Raw genomic sequence first — 21657 nt, 5'->3', positions numbered from 1 at the left:
AGTCCCAGCCCCTCCCCCGCAGCCTGTGTCAAAGCACGTCATCACGTGTGTGGGAATAGAGAAAGAGGATTGGGGGTGATAGGGAATGGGGAACAGATGGACTGTCCCTACCCCTCCCCATTTTACTAGAATGTTGCCTGGGTTTCAGCAACTAAGTTACAGAGAAAGGTTGAACAAGTTAGGGCTTTATTCTTTGGAGCGCAGAAGGTTAAGGGGGGACTTGATAGAGGTCTTTAAAATGATGAGAGGGATAGACAGAGTTGACGTGGAAAAGCTTTTCCCACTGAGAGTAGGGAAGATTCAAACAAGGGGACATGACTTGAGAATTAAGGGACTGAAGTTTAGGGGTAACATGAGGGGGAACTTCTTTACTCGGAGAGTGGTGGCTGTGTGGAATGAGCTTCCAGTGAAGGTGGTGGAGGCAGGTTCGTTTTTATCATTTAAAAATAAATTGGATAGTTATATGGATGGGAAAGGAATGGAGGGTTATGGTCTGAGCGCAGGTATATGGGACTAGTGGAGATTATGTGTTCGGCACGGACTAGAAGGGTCGAGATGGCCTGTTTCCGTGCTGTAATTGTTATATGGTTATATGGTTATTCCACTCTCCCTCCCCACTATTTCTCCTCTCTCCCCCCACCCTCCCTCCTCCCCCTCCATCTCCCTCTCCTCACCCCCTTCCCTCCCCCACCCCTTCCCACTCCCTTCACTCTTTCCCCTCCCTCCCCTACCCCATCTTCCACCCCCCCTCCCCATCCCTCTCTCCCCCACCCCCTTTCCTCTCCCCCTTCCCTCCCCCACCCCTCTTCCGTCCCCCACCCCTTCCCTCTCTCCCCAACCCCCTGCCCCCTCCATCCACTCTTCCCTCTCTACCCCCTACCCCATTTCCCTCCTCCCCTCCCTCCGCATCCCTCCCTCCCCCACACCTCTCTCCCCTCCCCATCCCTCTCCCCCATCCCTCCCTCCTCCCCCTCCATCTCCCTCTCCTCACCCCCTTCCCTCCCCCACCCCTTCCCTCTCTCCCCCACCGCCCTTCCTTCCCCCACCCCTTTCCCTCTCTCCCCCACTCCTTTTCCCATCCATCCACACTCTTCCCACTCTACCCCCAGCCCCCTCCCCCACACCTCTCTCTTCCCCCTCTCCATCTCCCTCTCCTCACCCCTCTCCCTATCCCTTCCCTCTCTACTCCACCCCCTTCCCTCTCTCCCCCCGCCCCCTTCCCCGTACCCCTGTCCCTCTTCCACCACTCCCCCTACCCCTCCCTCCCCACTCTTCCACTTCTCTCCCCTTACCCTCCCCCTTCCACTCTCCCTCTCCACTATTTCCCCTCTCTCCCCCACCCCTCTCCCCCTCCATCCACTCTTATCCCTCCCGCCCCTTCCCCACACCTCTCTCCCCATCCCCATCCCTCTCTCCCCTTCTCCCATGTCCCCCTCTCCATCTCCTCACCCCTCTCCATCTCCCTCCTCACCCCTCTCCCTCCCACCCCCATCCCTCTTTCCCCCACCCCCCATCCCTCTCCCCCACCCCCCTTCCCTCTCCCACCCCCTTACCTCTCCCCCTCCTCCTCCCCCTCCCATCCCCCTCTCACTCCCCCTAGCCCGCTCTGCTATCTCTCCCATTTCCTCCTCCCCCTCTCCCCTCCCTCCCCTCTTCTCACCCTCCCTCTCCCCACCCCGTCTCCCCCTCCCCCCCTCTGCCCACCTGTGTGTTTAGGGGGTGGTTAGTGTGAGTGTGATGCCGCAGCTCCCCCCCCCCCAAAACGCGCGTTGGGGAAACAGACCCAATGGGTCTGCACTTGGTCTAGTTATAGTATAAAAATGGGTTTGTAAACCAAAGGACACAAGTTCCAAAGAGTCAGTGGTGTGGCGAAAATCAGTAAATAGTTTATTAATAACAAGGAGTTACCACATTATTTTTAACCCGGATTATAAATAGTCAAGACATAAAAAGTAAAAGTTCTCAATGATTATTAATTCTGAATTAAATCACAGGACCTTTGTTTTTATCGATAGGTCAAGGTACTTTTTACTTTCGGGGCCAAGTGGAAGATTCAGCTACTGCAGAGATTTCCCGGTCACAGGTAAGTTTGCAGACTTTTTCCTTTTCACACTACAATAAAGATTATTAGGTTTAAAATATATTTAAAATATATCTTGCTGTTTGCTTTCTCAAATTATTTTGTCTCTTAATTCTGCTCAATTAAGTATTTTGCAATATTTTTGTATCTTCTGTCGTCAATGGTATTATATGGATCAGATTATAAAGAGGTTACCACTGCATTGTCCCAATAGATTAAGGGTAGGATTTATTCTGCAAGTTAAATTGCCAATATGGTACCAATCCAAAAAAAAACACAAAGTGCTGGAGTAACTCAACGGGTCAAGCAGAATCTCGAGAGAACATGAATGGGTGACGTTTCAGGTTGGGACCCTTTTTTCAATCCAAGGTTGGCTTTATATCACATTGTCACATATTAAGAACTGGTTTAGACCTCCAGAACTTTATCTGCCCCATCTACAGCCAACAGAGCGCAGAAATATCAATCCATCATAGATATTGTTCTCTCAAAATGTATTTCATCAGGTCTAATCAAAGAGTGTTGAGGAAGAAAGGTCAAACAATGACCCTGTAGTATTCATGTGGTCATTGTTAGTTGCTTTTATAGAACTGTCAAGAGAAAGGCATTCCCTACTAATTTAAGGACTGGTTTTATGACTCTGCAGCGAGCATTAACTTTTTCCAGTTTGAACACTTTCATTTTTGATTTTAGACACGCTTCTCATGCTCTCAGACAGTGCTGAATATGACTACCCAAGGATACCAGGTGAACTAAGTGGGTCAGGCAGCATCTTTGGTGGGGGGGAGGGGGTGGAAGGAGGAGTTGACACAGGGTTTTGACATGAAACAACAATAATTCCTTTCCTCACTGCCACAGTTGCTGCTTGACTTGCTGAGTTGAGTTACTAAGAAAGCATATGGTAGGCTTGCTTTCATAGGTCGGGAATTAAGTACATGGAGAAGGAAATCATTCTGCAGCTTTAGAGGGATTTCAAGTTCAAGTTACATTTATTGTCACATGCACCAATTGGTACAGTGAGATTTGAGTTAATATACAGCCATACGAATAAAATACACAATAGAGTTTAACATAAACATCCCCACACAGCGTTGGTATCAACATTTCCCACTGTGAGGTAAGGCAAAGTTCAGCCATCTTCCTCATTGTTCGCCCGTAGTCGGGGCCTTTGAGCCCTCCGGTGTCGCCGCTACGGCGGCCCAATGTTCAGGCCCTCTCGCTGGGATGATCGGGACTCCAACGTTGGAACGAAAGAACAAAAACAGCGGCTTGGAGTTTCCAAATCTGCTGCTTCCTACAAGAGACCGGGGCTCCTGAAGTCCACAGGCTGAGCTGGGTGGAGCTCCACCACTGGCGACCACCGCAAGGGGTCCCAGGACTCCGCGATGTTAGAGTCAGCGCTGCCCGCGGATGGAAGCTCCACAAATCACAGCTCCACGGTGTTAAAGCAGCAGGCCCAACACTCCGGAGCTCCAACACGGCGATCCCCGGTAAGGCGTCACCCGCTCCGCGATGGTAATTCAGTGCTGCGCCGCTGCTGAAGCTCTGGCCGGTCTCCAGCAGGAAAGGCCGCGCCAATCCACTTGGTAGGCTGCAAGGAGTGGGCGAATATATGCGACTTGGAGAAGACGCATCCTCGACCAGGAATTGACTGATAAACGGTTTCCCCTCTTCCCCCTCCCCACCCCCCACATAAAAAAGACTAAGAAACCTCCAAAAACATACTTTTAGACAGACTAAAAATAACAAAAAGGGTGAAAGGATGGACAAACCGCTGGCGAGGCTGCCGCACGCGGCGCCACCCGAAGTCGATGACTGCATTTAGAATATTATTGTGCAGCTCTGGTCGCCCGACTACAGGAAAGATGGGCAGGCTTAGGAAAGTGGTTGAACAAAATGCCAGGATGAGAGGAATAGATGCACAGAATCTCTTGCCCAGAGTAGGTGAATTGATGACGAGAGGACATAGGTTTAAGGTGAAGGGGGGGGGGGGGGGGGGGGGGGGGGAGTTTAATAGGAATCTGAGGTGTAACATTTTCACACAAAGTGTGGTGGGTGTATGGAACAAGGTTTATACGTATTGGCTGTTCCTGGAATGCATTAACCAACCAACGACTTCAGCTGCCACTGGGTGAAGAGCAGTAGCATTCAGACCCAGAGACTCAAGGATGTGAAGCAGGGCCAATAGCAGCATTGGAAACAGGAGGCTGAGGAAAGATATAGGGGATGCCCCTAATGAAATCCAAAAGCTTCACCTTGCCATTTACAGAAGAGGGAGGCATCATCAACATGGCCTCTAATGGAATCCCTTCTGGAGAGTGTAGGAAGGAATTGCAGATGCTGGTTTAAACCGATGATAGACACAAAAAGCTGGAGTTAATCAGTGGGACAGGCAGCATCTCTAGCGAGAAGGAATGGGTGGTGTTTCGGGTTCTCTGGAGAGAAGAATTGGGTGACATTTCGGATCATGTCATAGTAGAATTAGACCATTCGGCCCATCAAGTCTATGCCATTCAATCATAGCTGAGCTATGTCTCACTCCTAACCCCATTCTCCTGCCTTCTCACCATAACCTCTGACACCTGTAGTAATCAAAAATCTATCTCTCCCTAAAAAATATCAATTGACTTAGCCTCTACAGCCTTCTGTGATCCACAGATTCACCACCCTCCGTTTAAAGAACTACTCATCTTCCTTAAAGAACATACTTTATTTCTGAGGCTATGTCCTAGACCCCCCCACTAGTAGAAATATCCTCTGCACATCCACTCGAACCAAGCCATTCACTATTCTGTATGTTTAAACGAGGCCCCCCCCCCTCATTTTTCTAAACTCCAATGAGTACAAGCACAGTGCTGACAAACACTCATCATTGGTTAACCTACTTATTCCTGGGATCATTCTTGTAAACCGCCTCTGGACCCTCTCCAGAGCCAGCACTTCCTTCCTCAGATATGGTGCCCAAAATTGTTCACAATATTCCAAATGTGGCCTTATACAGCCTCGATATTACATCCCTGTTTTCATATACAAGCACGCTTGAAATCAATGCTAGCATTGAGGTTGCTTTCTTTACTACCGATTCGACTTTTTGGGGAATCCTGCACCAGCACTCCCAAGTCCCTTTGCACCTCCGATTTCTGGATTCTCTCCCCATTTAGAAAATAGTCTATGCTTTTATTCCTACTACCAAAATGCATGACTCCACACTTTGCTACACTATATTCCACTTGCCACTTCTCTGCCCACTTTCCCAACCTGTCCAAGTCCCTGCTTTCTCTACACTACCTGCCCCTCCACCTATAGTATTTCCGTATCATCTGCAAACGTGGCCACAAAGCCTTCAATCCCCTCATCCAAATCATTAATATACAACGTGAAGAGTAGTGGCCCCAGCACTGACCCCTGTGGAACTCCACTAGTCACTGGCAGCCAACCAGAAAAAGCCCCCTTTATTGCCACTCTTTGTCTTCTGCCATCCATGCTAGAATCTGCCCTTTATAACCATATAACAATTACAGCACGGAAACAGGCCATCTCGGCCCTACAAGTCTGTGCCGAACACTTATTTTCCCCTAGTCCCATCTACCTGCACTCAGACCATAACCCTCCATTCCTTTCCCATCCATATACCTATCCAATTTATTTTTAAATGATAAAATCGCACCTGCCTCCACCACTTCCACTGGAAGCTCATTCCACACAGCTACCACTCTCTGAGTAAAGAAGTTCCCCTTCATGTTACCCCTAAACTTCTGTCCCTTAATTCTGAAGTCATGTCCTCTTGTTTGAATCTTCCCTACTCTCAATGGGAAAAGCTTATCCACGTCAACTCTGTCTATCCCTCTCATCATTTTAAAAACCTCTATCAAATCCCCCCTTAACCGTCTGCGCTCCAAAGAATAAAGACCTAACTTATTCAACCTTTCTCTGTAACTTAGTTGCTGAAACCCAGGCAACATTCTAGTAAATCTCCTCTGTACTCTCTCTATTTTGTTGACATCCTTCCTATAATTGGGCGACCAAAATTGTACACCATACTCCAGAATTGGTCTCACCAATGCCTTGTACAATTTTAACATTACATCCCAACTTCTATACTCAATGCTCTGATTTATAAAGGCTAGCACACCAAAAGCTTTCTTTACCAATGCTCTGATTTATAAAGGCTAGCACACCAAAAGCTTTCTTTACCACCCAATCTACATGAGATTCCACCTTCAGGGAACTATGCAGAGTTATTCCTAGATCCCTCAGTTCAACTGCATTCCTCAATTCGCTACCATTTACCACGTATGTCCTATTTTGATTTGTCCTGCCAAGATGTAGCACCTCACACTTATCAGCATTAAACTCCATCTGTCATCTTTCGGCCTATTCTTCCAAATGGCCTAAATCTCTCTGTAGACTTTGGAAATCTACTTCATTATCCACACCACCTATCTTAGTATCATCTGCATACTTACTAATCCAATTTACCACACCATCAATTCACCTGCATACTTACTAATCCAATTTACCACACTTTGATACATATCCCTCACGTGTGGCACCTTATCAAAGGCTTTCTGAAAATCTAAGTAAACATCTACTGACTCTCCTTTGTCTGTCCTATTTACTTCTTAAAAGAATTCCAACAAATTTGTCATGCAAGACCTCGCCTTCACAAAGCCATGCTGACTTTGGCCTGTTTATCATGAACTTGTACATCAGTACTCTGTAACCTGTTTATCATGAACTTGTACATCAGTACTCTGTAAGGGGATGCCCTTACCAATCTCCAAAGTCAGACTAACCGGCCTATAGTTCCCATTATTCTGCTTTGCTCCCTTCTTATGCAAATTGAATTAATATTGGCAACTTTCCAATCATCTGGGACCTCTCCTGTCTCTGGTGATTCTTGAAATATCACTGTCAATGCCTTCACAATCTCTAAAGCCACCTCTTTCAGAACCCGAGGGTGCAGTCCACCCGGCCCAGGTAATTTATCCACATTCAGCCCTTTCAGTTTCCCTAGCATCTTCTCCCTAGTAATAGCCACTCCACTAACTTCCAACCAGACTCTTGAATTTCAGGCATGTTGCTGATGTCTTCTACTGTGAGCGGACGCAATAACTCCTCTGCCATTTCTTTATTCCCCCATTATCACTTCTCACGCATCATTCTTTAGCGGCCCAACTTCCTTTTTTACTCTTTATATAACTGATGAAACTCTTGCTCTCCTCTTTTATAATATTGGTTAGCTTACCGTCGTATTTCATCTTTTCTCCCCGTATTGCCTTTTTAGTTACCATCTGTTGTTCTTTAAAACCCTTCTAAAGGGTCTCGACCCAAAACGTCATCCATTCCTTCTCTCCAGAAATGTTGCCTGTCCAGCTGAGTTACTCCAGCTTTTTGTGTCTCCCTTCTGAAGAGACTATTTTTATGGCCTATTAATTCATCATTCACCCCTCAATGCAAATCATGGTTCCCAATCAAAACCTCTCCAAATTTCAGTCTTAACTTTAAGTTGGACTACATCAGCAATCAAAAACAAACTGCTGGAGGAACAATGGGTCAGGCAGCATCTGATGAGGCAAAGCAACAGCAATGTTTAAGATTGAGACCCTGCATCAGGTGTGAGGGTATAAGAGGGCATGCATTATTAAAAAGGTGAGGGGGAGAGATAAGGTCAGCCGGCAAGTGATAGCCAACTTCCTGTAGCTTGCTTTTTAGTTCGCTTAATTACAATTTAAACTTGTCTGAATTCTAAAACTAGAGCAGCGGCAACTTTTCCACTGAGAGGGTAGTCAAAAAGTTAAGGTTTATGTTATTTCATTCATTGCTCATGAACAATCAATTCAAATTGCTATGTGAAAAAGCCAAATTTGAGAGTTTTTTCTTTTAAAAAAGATGGCAAGATTGGATTATAGAAAGTGTCTCTTGCAAAATTAGAAGCTTTATATCACGTGCTGTAAAATGTCTTTATTTCTATAAATTTATCTTACAGGTTTGGCAGTGGCTTCGACATAGAGTAAAATTGGAGAATGATGGCAGAATTGTCACCAGAAACCTAGTTCAAGCTCTTGTAAAGGAAATAGAAACTGAATTACAGGATGTTTTGCATCACCACAATGACAGGTAAAATATCAATGATATTTTATTGTCACATGTACCTAGGCATGGTGAAATGCTGTTTTGCATACAAACCGGTAAAATCATACTGCAGACCTAGGCAATACACAATAGTTTCCGTCGCCAACAAAGTTACTAGTTCATCAAACAGATTTATCTTTTGCAGATCATATCCAACTATTCCTCCAACAAATGGAAGTATACAGAATTGTGTTTTTTTTAAAAAGCAGGTGGTCCATGAGAAATGGTTAGACTGAGTAGTCCTTCTGCTTGAGTGTAAGAGGGAGAGAGGCTTGAGTGAAGCAAAATCCTCTGGGGTCTAGACAGTAGGTCTAGAGATGATGTTTCTGCTTGTGAGAGAATCTAAGTAAGTTTATTGGCCAAGTATTCACATACAAGGAATTTACTAGAACTATGAGTTACTGTTTATAGTGGGGATGAGGCAGTTTTTTTAATATATTGAGGGGGCTATTTTTGAGGAAGATAATTCAAGAGTTAAGACCGATAGTTGATAAAGGCAAAAGGTTACAGGAGGTAGACCAAAATGTAGTTGAGTTCAGTCAGATCGGCCATAATATTAAGGCCACATGACTACTCCGGCTTCTAACTTGTATACAAATCTTTTCCCCTTAAAACAGATAATTTGACACGGTGTGATTTGACTGACTGTAAATAATTTAAACATGAAGTGACGTGACAAGAATTATTAAAAGTTTGCTCTAGTTTGAAAAATAATCAAATTCATTTTATCATTGATCGTAAAACTGGAATGAAAAGGTGCCAATAGAACTACAAGTGGTTCTGATTGGTAAATAACCTAAAGACAATGTGTAGCTTCAAGTTCATTCTTGTCATATACTAAATACCTTCCCATATATTGCATATTTCAAAATTATAGCATCAAGTGGCTAACATCAAGTGGTGAAAATTTATGAATGAGTGGCCTAGGTAAAATGCCAAGAAATGCCATCATTTTTCAGGATGTTAACGTTGCAACAAAACAATGTAAAATTCTCAATAATTCCTTCAATTAGCTGTGTTGTTAGATTCTCACCAGAATTAAGTGGAAGAACCAAATATACTGTTGACGCAAATGAAAATTAAGATTTGTGTCCTTTAATGGAACAGAAAAGCTCAGGTTAGCTATCTGTGAAAAGAAAAACAATCAGCTCCTGGGCCTGCAACTTATCCATCTTTGTCTGGTTCTGAAGGGTTGTAGAACTGAGAACATTAGCTGTTTCTCATTCCGCAGATGCTACATGACCTGCTGTATGCCTCGGTGCTTTGTCATTTCAGATTTCCAGCATTCTGCAGTTTTATTTTCAATTGTATTTTTTGTAGCATGAAGATGAAAAGGTGGCACAATGTTAAAATTAAAAGCATAACATATATTTGTATCACCATTGCACGTCACTAAGGATACATGTTAGCCAGACTTTTTTTTCCCCCTGAAAGGACAAATGAGCGTTTTGGTGTCAGGAAATTAGTCCCATCTGGGCAAGGTGTTCTGCAATTATTGTGATGTTAACCAAATGGATAAGGCTTTTTAGCTCCTATGCCATTCTCAAGAGTTGCGTTGGCATAAAACATTCAGGTTGTTCCACCCTAAATAAATTACTAGTGAGCAAGTACACAATTAAAATTCAATTTACTTTATTGGTTGAATACACCATGAGCATTTCTATGATTAGTAGTAAATGATTACCATCTTTCCTCAGCTCCAAAGGACAACTGGCAGTGGCTTCCGAAATATTCCTTGAGATTGTACAGAAGCGAGATTTTCCAGAATTCCTCACGATGTACTTGAACTTGGAACATACATTTTTAAGTGCCAATCATTAATTGCATAGAACATGTGGTAATAACTGCAAAAAAACTAATGCAATGTATGATTCTAAAAGTGGTGACAAACCACAAGTAAAAATTGGAATTTGAGAATTAAAGATTTAGTTTTGTTTAGAGATACAGCCCCGGAAACAGGCCCTTCGACCCGAGTCCGCACCGACCAGCAATCCCCACAATAACACAAGCCTACACACACCATGGACAATTTACACTTATACCAAGTATACAAACCCAAGCCAATTAACCTACAAACCTGTGCATCTGAGTGTGGGAGGAAACCGAAGATCTCAGAGAAAACCCACGCAGCCACGGGGAGAATGTACAAACTGCGTACAGACAGCACCCGTAGTCGGGATCGAAACCGGGTATCCTGCACTAAGGCAGCAACTCTACCGCTGTGCCACCATACCGCCCACATCTTTAGGATTAATATCATATTTGTGGGACAACATTAACTTTATGTTCCTAGTAAAGCAAGCCTAGCTCAGCAAAGTTTGCACACTCAAGGAGATGCTAACCAATTTCCACTGCTGCAGAATGTAACCATTTCTGGGTATCTGAATGATACATGCCATCTACCAGCAAGGACAAAGGAAGCAAGCACTTTGGATCACCTGTTGACATTTGTTTCCAAGAAGTACACTGTCCTGACTTCAAAATATATTGATGATCCTTTGTTGCCATTAGGATTGCAAGGATCTTGCCCATTTTAAGTGTTTGTTTTAAACTTCCCAAACTAAAGGTTTGCTACAATCTCATGAACTAGGCTGGAGTTTTTCCAGCATGGCTATGACTCAAAAATAAATTCTAGGTTTTCCTAAGCCAGGGGTTACAACCTCCGCATCAATGTTATCAAGTCTTCCAAAAATTGAATTAAATCACCTTCATTTTAGGTAGGTAAACAAAAGTAAATTTTAAATTGACAAGCTTTTGAACCTAGAGTGTTAAAAATAAAAATCTTACGTTTACAATAAATGTGGGGAGAGAACACTGCCTGTATTTTCTGTTTTTATTTCAAGTCCAGCAATCTGCAAACATCCAGGGAAATACTTCCTACAATACTGCTTGATTTTAGTGTTTTTGAGTGTTTGCACCATGACCAACAGCAAGCAAAAGTCTAATTAAGAATAAACAAATGCCTGAAATACATAGCAAATTTAAAAGTATTTCAAGAGGCAAAATCTTTGTGCAAATACATTACAGGTGTACTTTTTTTGCAACATTATAACCATTTCAATCCCTTGGACTGGGAGACCTGATCAGTTTTACTTTTCTGCCACCTAGAATTATGGATAACAAAGACATAAACATTATTATTGAATTTTGATGGGAAAAGGTGCTATCTACCAGAAGAGCAACTCGGGGACTAATGTTATGTATCTATACAGAAGAGTACAGAAAAGTCCAAATAGTCAGACAAACTGTGTTCAAAGTTTGCATTGCTTCGTGAACAATCATCTAAAATGAATGTATCTTTGGTCAAAACTCTGACAGACGTGTTATGATTGTTTGGGCAGAAAACTCACATTCCAGTTCACATGAAGTTATAAGATTTAAACTGGGCTGCTGTACTTGTCTGGCTGTAGAAAACCCAAAACTTCCATCGGCTTATGCCTATTTATAGGCTTAACAATTAATTTGTGTTCTATCCTCCCTTGTATTTCTTTTTCAAAATACTTCAATTTAATAACTATGAGAATACAAGAATACTCTAACAATTTCTTTGAAAAACACTTTCATGTGCTTCATGGAAAGGTCAAGGCATTACAAAAAAAAAGGCAAAATAGAACAGAAAATCCTTCGGACTATTTTTACTAACCTGTTAAAGGAACCATTTCCCCCCAATGCTATTGTCAAATTAGGGAGACTTTTCACTGCACTTAGCACTTAAATTGAGATCAATCTGTTAATACAGCCATGGCACCACATTATTATCATAGCAGGCAATGTATTTTTTAAATAATAAAAACAAGGAATGACTATTAAAAAAAAAGTGGAACTGTTAGGAATTCAACTTAACATTAATTGTTAACCGGGATTTTGTTTAATTGAAAAACAAATATGATGTTCTCAACATGTTATTTAAATACCAAAGTATGTTAATCAAAGCAAAAATATCCGTATCCGCTTTCCGTGTGCCCCCCCCCCCTCCCCCCCAAATCCCAAAGCAACTATTTGACAGTGACCCTTAATTGGAAATATTTTTATCTCAATGAGTGGGCAGCAGAGCACCTCAGATTTTCCTTTGATTGGACAATGGAAAAATCAAACATTGTGCTACCTTCCTACTAATTACAATTGCAGCATATATCAACATGCTTAATGAATAAAATAATATAACATTTTCCAGTGCATGTTATTTGACCTTCGGAGTTAGTGGAAATGTGAGTCTTCCTGCTGTGGAAACTGCTTGCATGCACACAACAGTATAATGAAAATACAGATGGAAGATTATTAATTTACTTAAAAAATTACTAGCTTTCCAAACTAGGGGATCCCCACTTGCAGCAAAGTGAATACAGTTAACTAGAGAATGGATTTTAGCATTAAGACTTGTGACAAAAATGACACAAACACTACCAGTTTATTAGATGCTGAATACAACCAGTGTGGTTAAAATGGAACTAACCACAGAAACAAATGTAAAATTTACATTTCATATGCTGTATCAGTGCCCTGTGTGTTGGATGGATCTCAAAGACAATGAAAAATAAAATCCTACACAAGGCTCAGTGCTGAAATGGTTTAAGACATGAACACAAAAAAAAAACCTCAATGATCAAACCAAATTCTGACAAGTTCAGGTTCAAATAGATCATACTGACATAAACCCACTGGTAATCAGAGTTTGTGAACTGTGAGCAAGACCATCATTCATACCAACCTAGGAAGTTTTCTCTCGACAGACCCACAGCTGCATTATTTGGATAGATGTACAGAATACTCTCCGCTTCCAGCTTTAATTGCTTCATGAGTGGTTAAAAAAAAAACACAAAAGTCCTGCAATATTAAAATGGAACATTGTACAGTCTTTTACTTGGTTTCTGCAGTCAAACGTCAAGTCAGTAACATAAGAATTCACAACTGCGCTGAAATGCATGTTTCTTGGATAGCCAGCTAGGATTAGGACAGACCAGTTACAAACAAGCTGTATACAATTATAATCAAATAAACAGGGAGCAATTACATTTTCTTCATAAGTAACAGACAGTGCTTTGAATCAATTGCTGGGGCACATTTTTGAAATATACCTGGAAAATGAAATCTGCAAAATAAAAGCCATGTTAGAACAATTTTCCAAAAAAAAGTTTATTGCATTGTATATTTGGTACCTTTTGCATTTCAGAACCACGGGAATTAATTGTAACTGCAGAAATAAAGAAGCATTTTTTTCTCTCGAAAAATTGTGGGCCCCTTTTAAAAACATACAAAGTCTGGGGCATGAGTAAAACTGCAGAGCAAGAAGTATCCTTAGAAATATTGGGCTTCAAGAACTATAATTGACATTACATAGAGGGAAAAACTGGTATCCAAATGATCAATGTATAATTTTCTACATAATCTGTCAGGGAGTTACTGATGATGATCTGCATCTGCATTAACAAAAACAGTACTGAGTCCAAGGCTTGTCCACTAAATTAGAACATGAAACCAGGTTAATTTACCAAACGCTTCCTACTGCAATCAAAGATTAAGGATTTAAAAGGAAAGCAGTAACTGTTGACTGCTAACATTTGCAACTTTCAGTCGTTGTGAGCAGCAACATTGAAATGCAGACTCAGAACTGTTCTGTAATGCAGGTGATCTACAGACATACTAAATTTATGTTTTTTTTAGAAAATCCCAAGGAATTTAGAAATGATGGTCAGTACACTCTAATTTTACTTCTTCCCATTCAGTCTTCAATTCCAAATACCTATCCCTCTTTAACACTTTTTGTTTAACTGGGTACATTAATCTGTACATCACAATTTACATAAGGTATTTCCTGTGGTCTGCATGTAGTTTCCGTTCATGTTCAGTCAGACACTGCCGCCCTGACAAAGTTTGTGCTTAGAGGATCCAGTGCTAGGGCAGCACACCGCTGACCATGGCAATCTCAAGACAGTAGTTGTTAGACTACATTTTTGTGTCACACCCATCTTTTTAAAACAGCTCTCAAAATTCTTTAGAAATTACATTAAAAACCCGGGAAGCCAATTGCAAGAACGGTGTTGAGTGCATTTAAACTGATGTCACCTTCTCACTCACATGGGCTTCAGAAACACATGGTACAGAAGTCACCACCAAAATTTCAGATAAATTTTTTTAAGTCAGCAGGATAAAAAAAAAGACCCCCATTTCTGAAAGTCTATGATCTGTAGGCATTTATGAAACCCTGACACATATTTACAGATCCTGTCGACAAGAGTGGGAAGCTGACATCGGAGGTGTGCGACAAAAATGTGTTGACTTCAGTCACCATCTTCATTCAGATCTCATTGGTCAGTTCTTCTGGTTCGGTAGCACTATCCCCATTCACTGTGATCTTTACATCATCTTCGTATCCAGGAGGCATGAATGCTAGAGCATAGGGAAAAATTTTGTGGCACTGTGCCCTGTAGGCTTCAGCTGTTTCTTTACATACTCCCAGGTTGCCATCACGCACAGCTTCCAGCACTTTCACACAAATCTGAATAGAAAGAAATCAAAATGTCAGACTTGTCAAAGAGCTACAGTTATGTTGTTTGTATATTATCCAAAGTAGCCACAGAGCCCTAGCATTGTGGCATCAATCGCATGATTTAAGGCTAAAGGTTAGGTTTACCTTTAACAATCCAAGACTTCAATCAACAGCCAGTAAAGGTGCCTTATAGCAGAAATAAGGAATTGTGTATTCTGGTACACAAAAGCAACACAAAATGCTGGAATAACACAGCGGGTCAGGCAGCAGAGAACATGGATAGGTGCCGATTTGGGTCACGACCCTGCATTCTGAATGATCCCGACCCAAAACATCACGTATCCATGTTCTCTAGAGAAGCTGCCTGACCTGCTGAGTTACTCCAGCACATTGTGCCTTAGCAGCAAGCCTATTTGTCCGATGAGAGTGCATAAATTATTTGATGCCTCATCAGTGTTCACCGACATGCTAAAGATAAACATTTGCCAAGTTAAACAATATGCGAAGGTATCCTTAAGCTGATTTTAAGCTAGAGGAGGTAGTCAATTTTTCCATGTCAACCAGAACTCAAGAAAAAGCTGAAACTCAACAAGTCAATGATTGACTTAGGACCTTTCTGTGGGTGGATTAAATTAGTGACTTCCACTTAGCACGAAAATTAGAGCCGTTATACTCTATTTAATGATCCATTGCTTTCATTGGAAAAATGTCCTATTCATCAACCAAAACAACTTTTAGCCACTTTCTGGTGTACTTATTTCTAGGGTGTACTCAATCTCATCTCTTGACTCAACCTCCCTAGTTGCAATGTTCCACTTCTGTAAGTTTTATTTATTTTAAAAATATTTGCAGTACAGATATTGTCTTAAGAAACTATTCAGCATAATCTGATTAAGAACAGATGCTGGAAATTCTTGGGTCAGTCAGCATCTGGAGTGGTCATACAACACAGAAATTGGCCCTTTTGTTCAACATGTCCATGCCACCCATTGAACCTATTTACACTAAACCTGTCTATCTGCATTAGATCCATAGTATTTACGACATGGCGATACAAGTCCTTGTTGAGATGGCACTTGTGTCACACGAGTACCTGTCTCCACAATCACTTTAGGCTTCGCATTCCAGACTCCAACCACGGTAGGTAGAAAAGTCCTTCTCATTTCCTAGAAACTTCCTATCTTGTCTTAGATCTTTACCACCTGCCCCTCTGGTAACTTTAAATACCTCTACAGGCCACGGCCTTCTCTGCTCTGTGATGTCCTTTAAACCCTCTCAAACACAAATACATATATAGTGTAGTATATAATCTATAGTATATAACCAATATGTTATAAAGTTGTAGCATGATAGAAACATAGAAACACAGAAAGTAGGTGCGAGAGTAGACCACCAGGTCCGTCGAGCCCGCACCGCCATTCGCTCATGGCTGAACACTAAACAGACACACTTACTCACAAACAGTAGACACAAGACACAGAACACAAGACACTACCCTCCCCTTCATACCGCTATCACCCCTCTCCACCCCAAGAACCGCGTGATCTCCTGGGGGAGGCAAAAAAACGGATAAAAACCCAGGTCCAATTCGGGAAAAAAAATCCGGGAAATTCCTCTCCGACCCCAATCCAGGCGATCGACACTTGTCCAGGAGATCACTCAGGTCTTACTATACTAACCATACCTAGGTCCATATCCCTGCCCTCTCCCCGTAGCCCCTTATCCCCTCGGCAGCTAAAAAAACATCTATTCTAGACTTAAATATATTTAACGTTTCTGCTTCCACTGCTCCCTGGGGCAGTGAATTCCATAAATTAACCACCCTCTTGGTGAAGAAGTTCTTCCTCATCTCAGTTTTAAAAGAGCCCCCCCTTATTCTGCAACTATGTCCCCTAGTTCTAGTTTCCCCGATCATTGGGAACATCCTCGGTGCATCCACCCGATCAAGGCCCCTCACGATCTTATATGTTTCAATGAGATCGCCTCTCATTCTCCTAAACTCCAAAGAGTAGAGCTCCAGCTTACCTTTCCTCATATGTCAATCCCCTCATTGCAGGAATTAATCTTGTAAACCTTCGCTGCACTGCCTCCAGGGCTAGTACATCCTTCCTTAAGTATGGACCCCAGAACTGTACACAGTATTCCAAATGTGGTCTCACTAATACTGTGTACAGCTGCAGCAAGACCTCCGTGATGTCACAACAACTATCCTATGTCACAGCCAAAGGTAAGCATCACAAATATTCTTGTCCAGCTTGCCCACCTATGTTGCACTTTCAAGAACCTAAATAGTTTTATCCCTAGATACACACAATGCTGGAGTAACTCAGCAGGTTAGGCAGCATATCTGGAAAAAAGGGATCGGTGACGTTTCGGGTTGAGACCCTACTTTTGACTGAATTTTGTCTGTATCGCAAGATACCTCTCTTCATTAAAATCCCTTCGGATTTTCTGTGTGTCCTTTTGTTTGCCTTTCCAAAATGCAACACCTCACATTTGTCAAGATTAAACTCTTTTTACCATTACCATGTCTAACTTCCCAAACAATCTATATCATCACCTTTAACCATCTAAAAAACATCAATTTTCCTATCTGTAAGCTTATTATACCAATATTATTATATTTAAATCCAAGTGGTTAATGATTATAACAAACATCAAGATTTCCAGCACCGATCCTTGTGGTCAGACTTTCAATCATAAAAGCAATCCTCCATCGCCACCCTCAGTTCTATTACCACGCCAATTTTGGATCCAATTTGCCAGCCTGCTATGGATCCTTAGACTTTAAACATCTAGATATGCCTACCATGTGTGGTACCATATGTAGTTAAAGGTCTTATTGAAGTCATCAACCACAGATCCCCCATCAGACAGGATTAGCCAGAAACAAAGCCATATTTCCAATCAATCCTGCCTTTCCAGTAAAAATAAATCTTGTCCCTTAGAAATTTTCCAAGGGTTTCCCTACCTGTGAGACTAGTCTTGCTGGCCTACTGATATCTGGCTTAACCCAACTGCCCTTCTTATATAAATAAACAACATTGGCCACCGTCTATTCATCTGGTATATCACTTGTAGGTAGCTGAGATGCAAAATGGCCATTTATGGAGCAATAAGTTAACATTTCAGATAAAAAACTATTCAGTATAATGATGTGAAATGGACAATGAATAAAGGTCAGCGTGGACGCACTTGGTCTAGTATCTATTAAAACTGTGTGTGTGTGTGTGTGCGCGCGCGTGCGCGTGTATATGTGTATATACTCATCAAACTTTTGTATGAGTCACAATGGGACAGGGGTGGGAGATCTCTCCCCCTCCCTCCCTTTCACAATGCCTGTGGGGGGGGGGAGAGAGGGGAGGAGGGGGGGGTGGAGGGGGAGAGGGGAGGAGGAGAGGGGAGAGTGGTTAGAGGGAGGGGGGGGGTGGTTGGAGGGAGGGAGGGGGTGGTTGGAGGGAGGGAGGGGGGTGGTTGGAGGGAGGGATGGGGGGGTGGTTGGAGGGAGGGTGGTTGGAGGGAGGGGGGGTGGTTGGAGGGAGGGGGGGTGGTTGGAGGGAGGGGGGGTGGTTGGAGGGAGGGGGGGTGGTTGGAGGGAGGGATGGTTAGAGGGGGGGTGGTTAGAGGGGGGGTGGTTAGTGTGTGTATGACGCGTCAGGCTGGTTCCCTGAATACCATAGAGCTGCCGACAGCTTTCGTGCATGAGACGCGCACGCTTCATTTCCAGAACATTCTGAACGCGTGACGCACGGTTGCATTTCACTCTCTCTGTCTCTCCCCCTCTCTCTCTCCCGTCTTCCTCTCCCAAAGATTTTTTGAAGAGGATTGATCAAGGTAAGGTGGTGAACATTGTCCATATGGACTATAGCAAGGCCTTTGACAAGATCCAACATGGTAGGCTAGTCTCGAAGGTTATATCACATGCAATCCAGGAAGAGCAAGTTAATTGGATACATAAATGATTTGATAGTAGGGATCAGAGGGTAATGGTGGAAAGTTGTTCTTTTGACTGGAGGCCTGTGACGAGTGATATGCCTCAGGGATCAATGCTGGCCCGTTGTTCTTCATTATTTATATAAATACTTTAGATGAGAATGTACGAGAATGAGATTGACGTAACATCAGTGGTGAGTATGTTACTGGTGAGGATTCTGAGGGACAGAATCTACCTGCGTTTGGATGGGCAACGTGAAACTGTGTGGGGAAAATGATGCATCGCAAATCCTGTAAGAATATTTTGACGATTAGTAAGTATGCAGGTGACACTAAAATAGGGGGTATCTTAGACAGATGAAGATGGTCATCCGGAATTATAGCAGAATCTTGATCAGCTGGGCAAGTGGACCGAAGGAACGGCTAATGGACAAAAAGCTTTTCACTGTACCTCAGTACACATGACAATAAACTAAACTGAAACTGAACAGAATTCAGGTAAGCGTGAGGTGTTGCATTTTCGGAAGTCAAACCAGGCCAAGACCATCACAGTGAAAGGAAGGTTCCTGGTGAACGTTGTAGAGGGTTAAAATATTACAAGTACATTGTTCCTTGCAAGTGGCATCACATGTAGATAGAGGGCGTGAAGGTAGCTTTTGGCATGCTAGCTGTCAGTAGTCAGAAAAATGTAAATAGACGTTGGGACATTATGTTGCAGTTATATGGGACCTCAGTGAGGCCACACTTGTAGTACTGTGTTCTGTTGGTCATCCTGTTATGGTAAAGATACCATATAGACAATAATGTAGAGATAAAGAACAATGAATGAAAGATATGCAAAAAAGTAAAGATGACAAAGGAAACAGGCCATTGTAAGCTGTTTGCTGGGCGAAAACGAGAAACTTGCGTGACTTGGGTGGGGTTACTTGAAGTTATCACTGGGGTGTAAGCTGACCAAGCGAAATATGAGATATTGTTCCTCCAATTTGCGTTTAGCCTCAGTCTGACAATGAAATGTCTGTGTGGGAATGGGAAGGTGAATTAAAGTGTTTAGCAACTGGGAGATCAGGTAGGTTCAGGGAGACTGATCACCCAGTCTGCGTTAGGTCTCGCCGATGTATAAGAGTCCACATCTTGAACAACGGATACAGTAGGTTGGAGGAGGTGCAAGTGAACCTCTGCCTAACCTGAAAGGACTGTTGGGGTCCCTGGACAGAGTCGAGGGAGGAGGTATAGGGACAGGAGTTGCATCATCTGCAGTTGGAGGGGAAGATACCTGGGGAGGAGGCGGTTTGGGTGGGAAGGGATGACTGTCTCTGCGAAAGGCGGAAAGGGGTGGAAATGGGAAGATGTGACTAGTGTTGGGATCCTGTTGGAGGTGGCAAAAAGTTCGGAGGATTGTGTGTTGTATGTGACGGCTGATGGGGTGAAAGGCAAGGAATAGGGAGACTCAGTCTTTGTTGCGCCAGGGGAGGGGGAGCAAGAGCAGAGCTGCGGGGTACCAAGGAGACACGAGTGAGGGCCTCAGATATGAGGGGAGAGGAGAACCCCCGTTCCCTAAAGAATTAGGACATTTCAGATGTACTTGGGCGCAGATGCGACATAGACTGAAGAATTGGGAGTAGAGGATAGTCTTTGCAGGAAAGTGTAGTTGCGTTAGTTGAGAGAGTTAGTGGGTTTGTAATAGATGACAGTCGATAGTCTATTTCCTGTGATGGAGACTGAGATCAAGAAAGGGGAGGGAGGTGTCGGCGATGGTCCAAGTAAATTTGAGTGCAGGATGGAAATTGGTGGTGAAGTTGATGAAGTCCATGAGTTCTGCATGGGTGCAGGAGGTAGCACCAATGCAGTTGTCAATGTAACGGAGATAGTTTTGGGATTGAGCCAGTGTATTCATGGAACAGGGATTGCTCAACATACCCCACAAAGAGGCAGGCATAGCTGGGGCCCATGCCAGTGCCCATAGCTAAGCCTTGGACTTGGTGGAAGTTGAGGATGAGGTGCAGCTCTGTTAGGCGCAGTAGAGTGTTAGTGGAGGGAAATTGGATGGTTCTGCGGTCGAGAAAGAAACGGAGGTAGTTTTTAAAGCCTTCTTGTGGGGGATGGAGGTGTAGAGTAACTGAACGTCCATAGTAAAGATGAGGGAGTGGGGGCTCAGAAAGCAGAAGTTGATTAAAGAGACGAAGGGCATGTGAGGTATCTTGGACATAGGTCAGGAGAGATTGGACCGGGGGGGGGGGGGGGGGATAACATGGGTCGAGGTACATGGAATTCATTTCATTGGGACAGGAGCAGGCAGAAACAGGTCTGCCAGGGCAGTTGTTTTCATGGATTTTGGGGAGAAGGTAAAACCAGGGAGAAGCCATGCGGGGCTGGGAAACGATAGGGTTGGAGGCTTTGGATGGCAGACAACCAGAAATGATGAAATCAGAAATGGTCTGTGTGATTATGCTCATCTGTGCGATCACGGTCCAAGGATAGGTCGGAGGAGGTGTCCGAGAGCTGCCGCATGGCCTCAGTGCGGTAGTGGAAGTGGTAGCGGTAAAATATATTTAGACAGATACATGGACAGGAAAGGGATGGGACGAGGTTAGATGGTGCATCGTGGTTGGCCTGCCATTTTCTGTGCTAGATCACCCCAATTATGAAATTGCATCCTGCTTTCCGAGGATGTTGAAGCCTTTATTATTGACCACAATAAATTAAAAGCACACCATTTCTCTTCACAAAATGACACATGGCCTACAGAGAGTGAAAATGGGAACTTATTGTGTAAACAATCACCTGGATCCCTCTGTGGCTTAGAAATTCATCAAGTCCGGAGGCTAACTCCACCGCCCTCTTCTGAGTAGAAGGTTCATTGTAGCACATCATTTTGGCAGCTGCAAGAAAGTACAAAGTATGTTTATATTCTGTGAAGACAGATATTGGTGTACTTTGGAAAGACAGTGTGATGAAGATTTCTGCCATAGCCTGTTTAAATTATGAGAAATCTAAAGTTAATTTTGCTATTCCACATTGA

General features: G+C 43.1%; 2 protein-coding genes across 2 annotated transcripts in view; one reads left to right on the top strand and one right to left on the bottom strand.

The window, feature by feature from the left end:
- LOC116972967 (malate synthase, glyoxysomal-like) overlaps window positions 1-11202 on the top strand; it is an 81400-nt gene extending 70198 nt beyond the window's left edge. The window contains exons 13-15 of the mRNA XM_033020575.1: window positions 2016-2083; window positions 8070-8200; window positions 9913-11202. Coding sequence (XP_032876466.1) covers window positions 2016-2083; window positions 8070-8200; window positions 9913-10036 — 323 coding nt within the window. The 3' untranslated portion in view covers window positions 10037-11202. The remainder of the gene's footprint in view (window positions 1-2015; window positions 2084-8069; window positions 8201-9912) is intronic.
- A 1845-nt stretch (window positions 11203-13047) lies between these two features.
- Window positions 13048-21657, bottom strand: part of naa15 (N-alpha-acetyltransferase 15, NatA auxiliary subunit) — a 103987-nt gene continuing 95377 nt past the window's right edge. The window contains exons 19-20 of the mRNA XM_033020563.1: window positions 21420-21517; window positions 13048-14711 (exon numbers count right to left, since the gene is read on the bottom strand). Coding sequence (XP_032876454.1) covers window positions 14511-14711; window positions 21420-21517 — 299 coding nt within the window. The 3' untranslated portion in view covers window positions 13048-14510. The remainder of the gene's footprint in view (window positions 14712-21419; window positions 21518-21657) is intronic.

The sequence above is a fragment of the Amblyraja radiata genome, chromosome 1, assembly GCF_010909765.2.
Source record: "Amblyraja radiata isolate CabotCenter1 chromosome 1, sAmbRad1.1.pri, whole genome shotgun sequence".
NCBI lineage: Eukaryota > Metazoa > Chordata > Chondrichthyes > Rajiformes > Rajidae > Amblyraja > Amblyraja radiata.
Note: the sequence above shows the minus strand (reverse complement) of the source record. Positions and strands in the feature narration are given on the sequence as shown.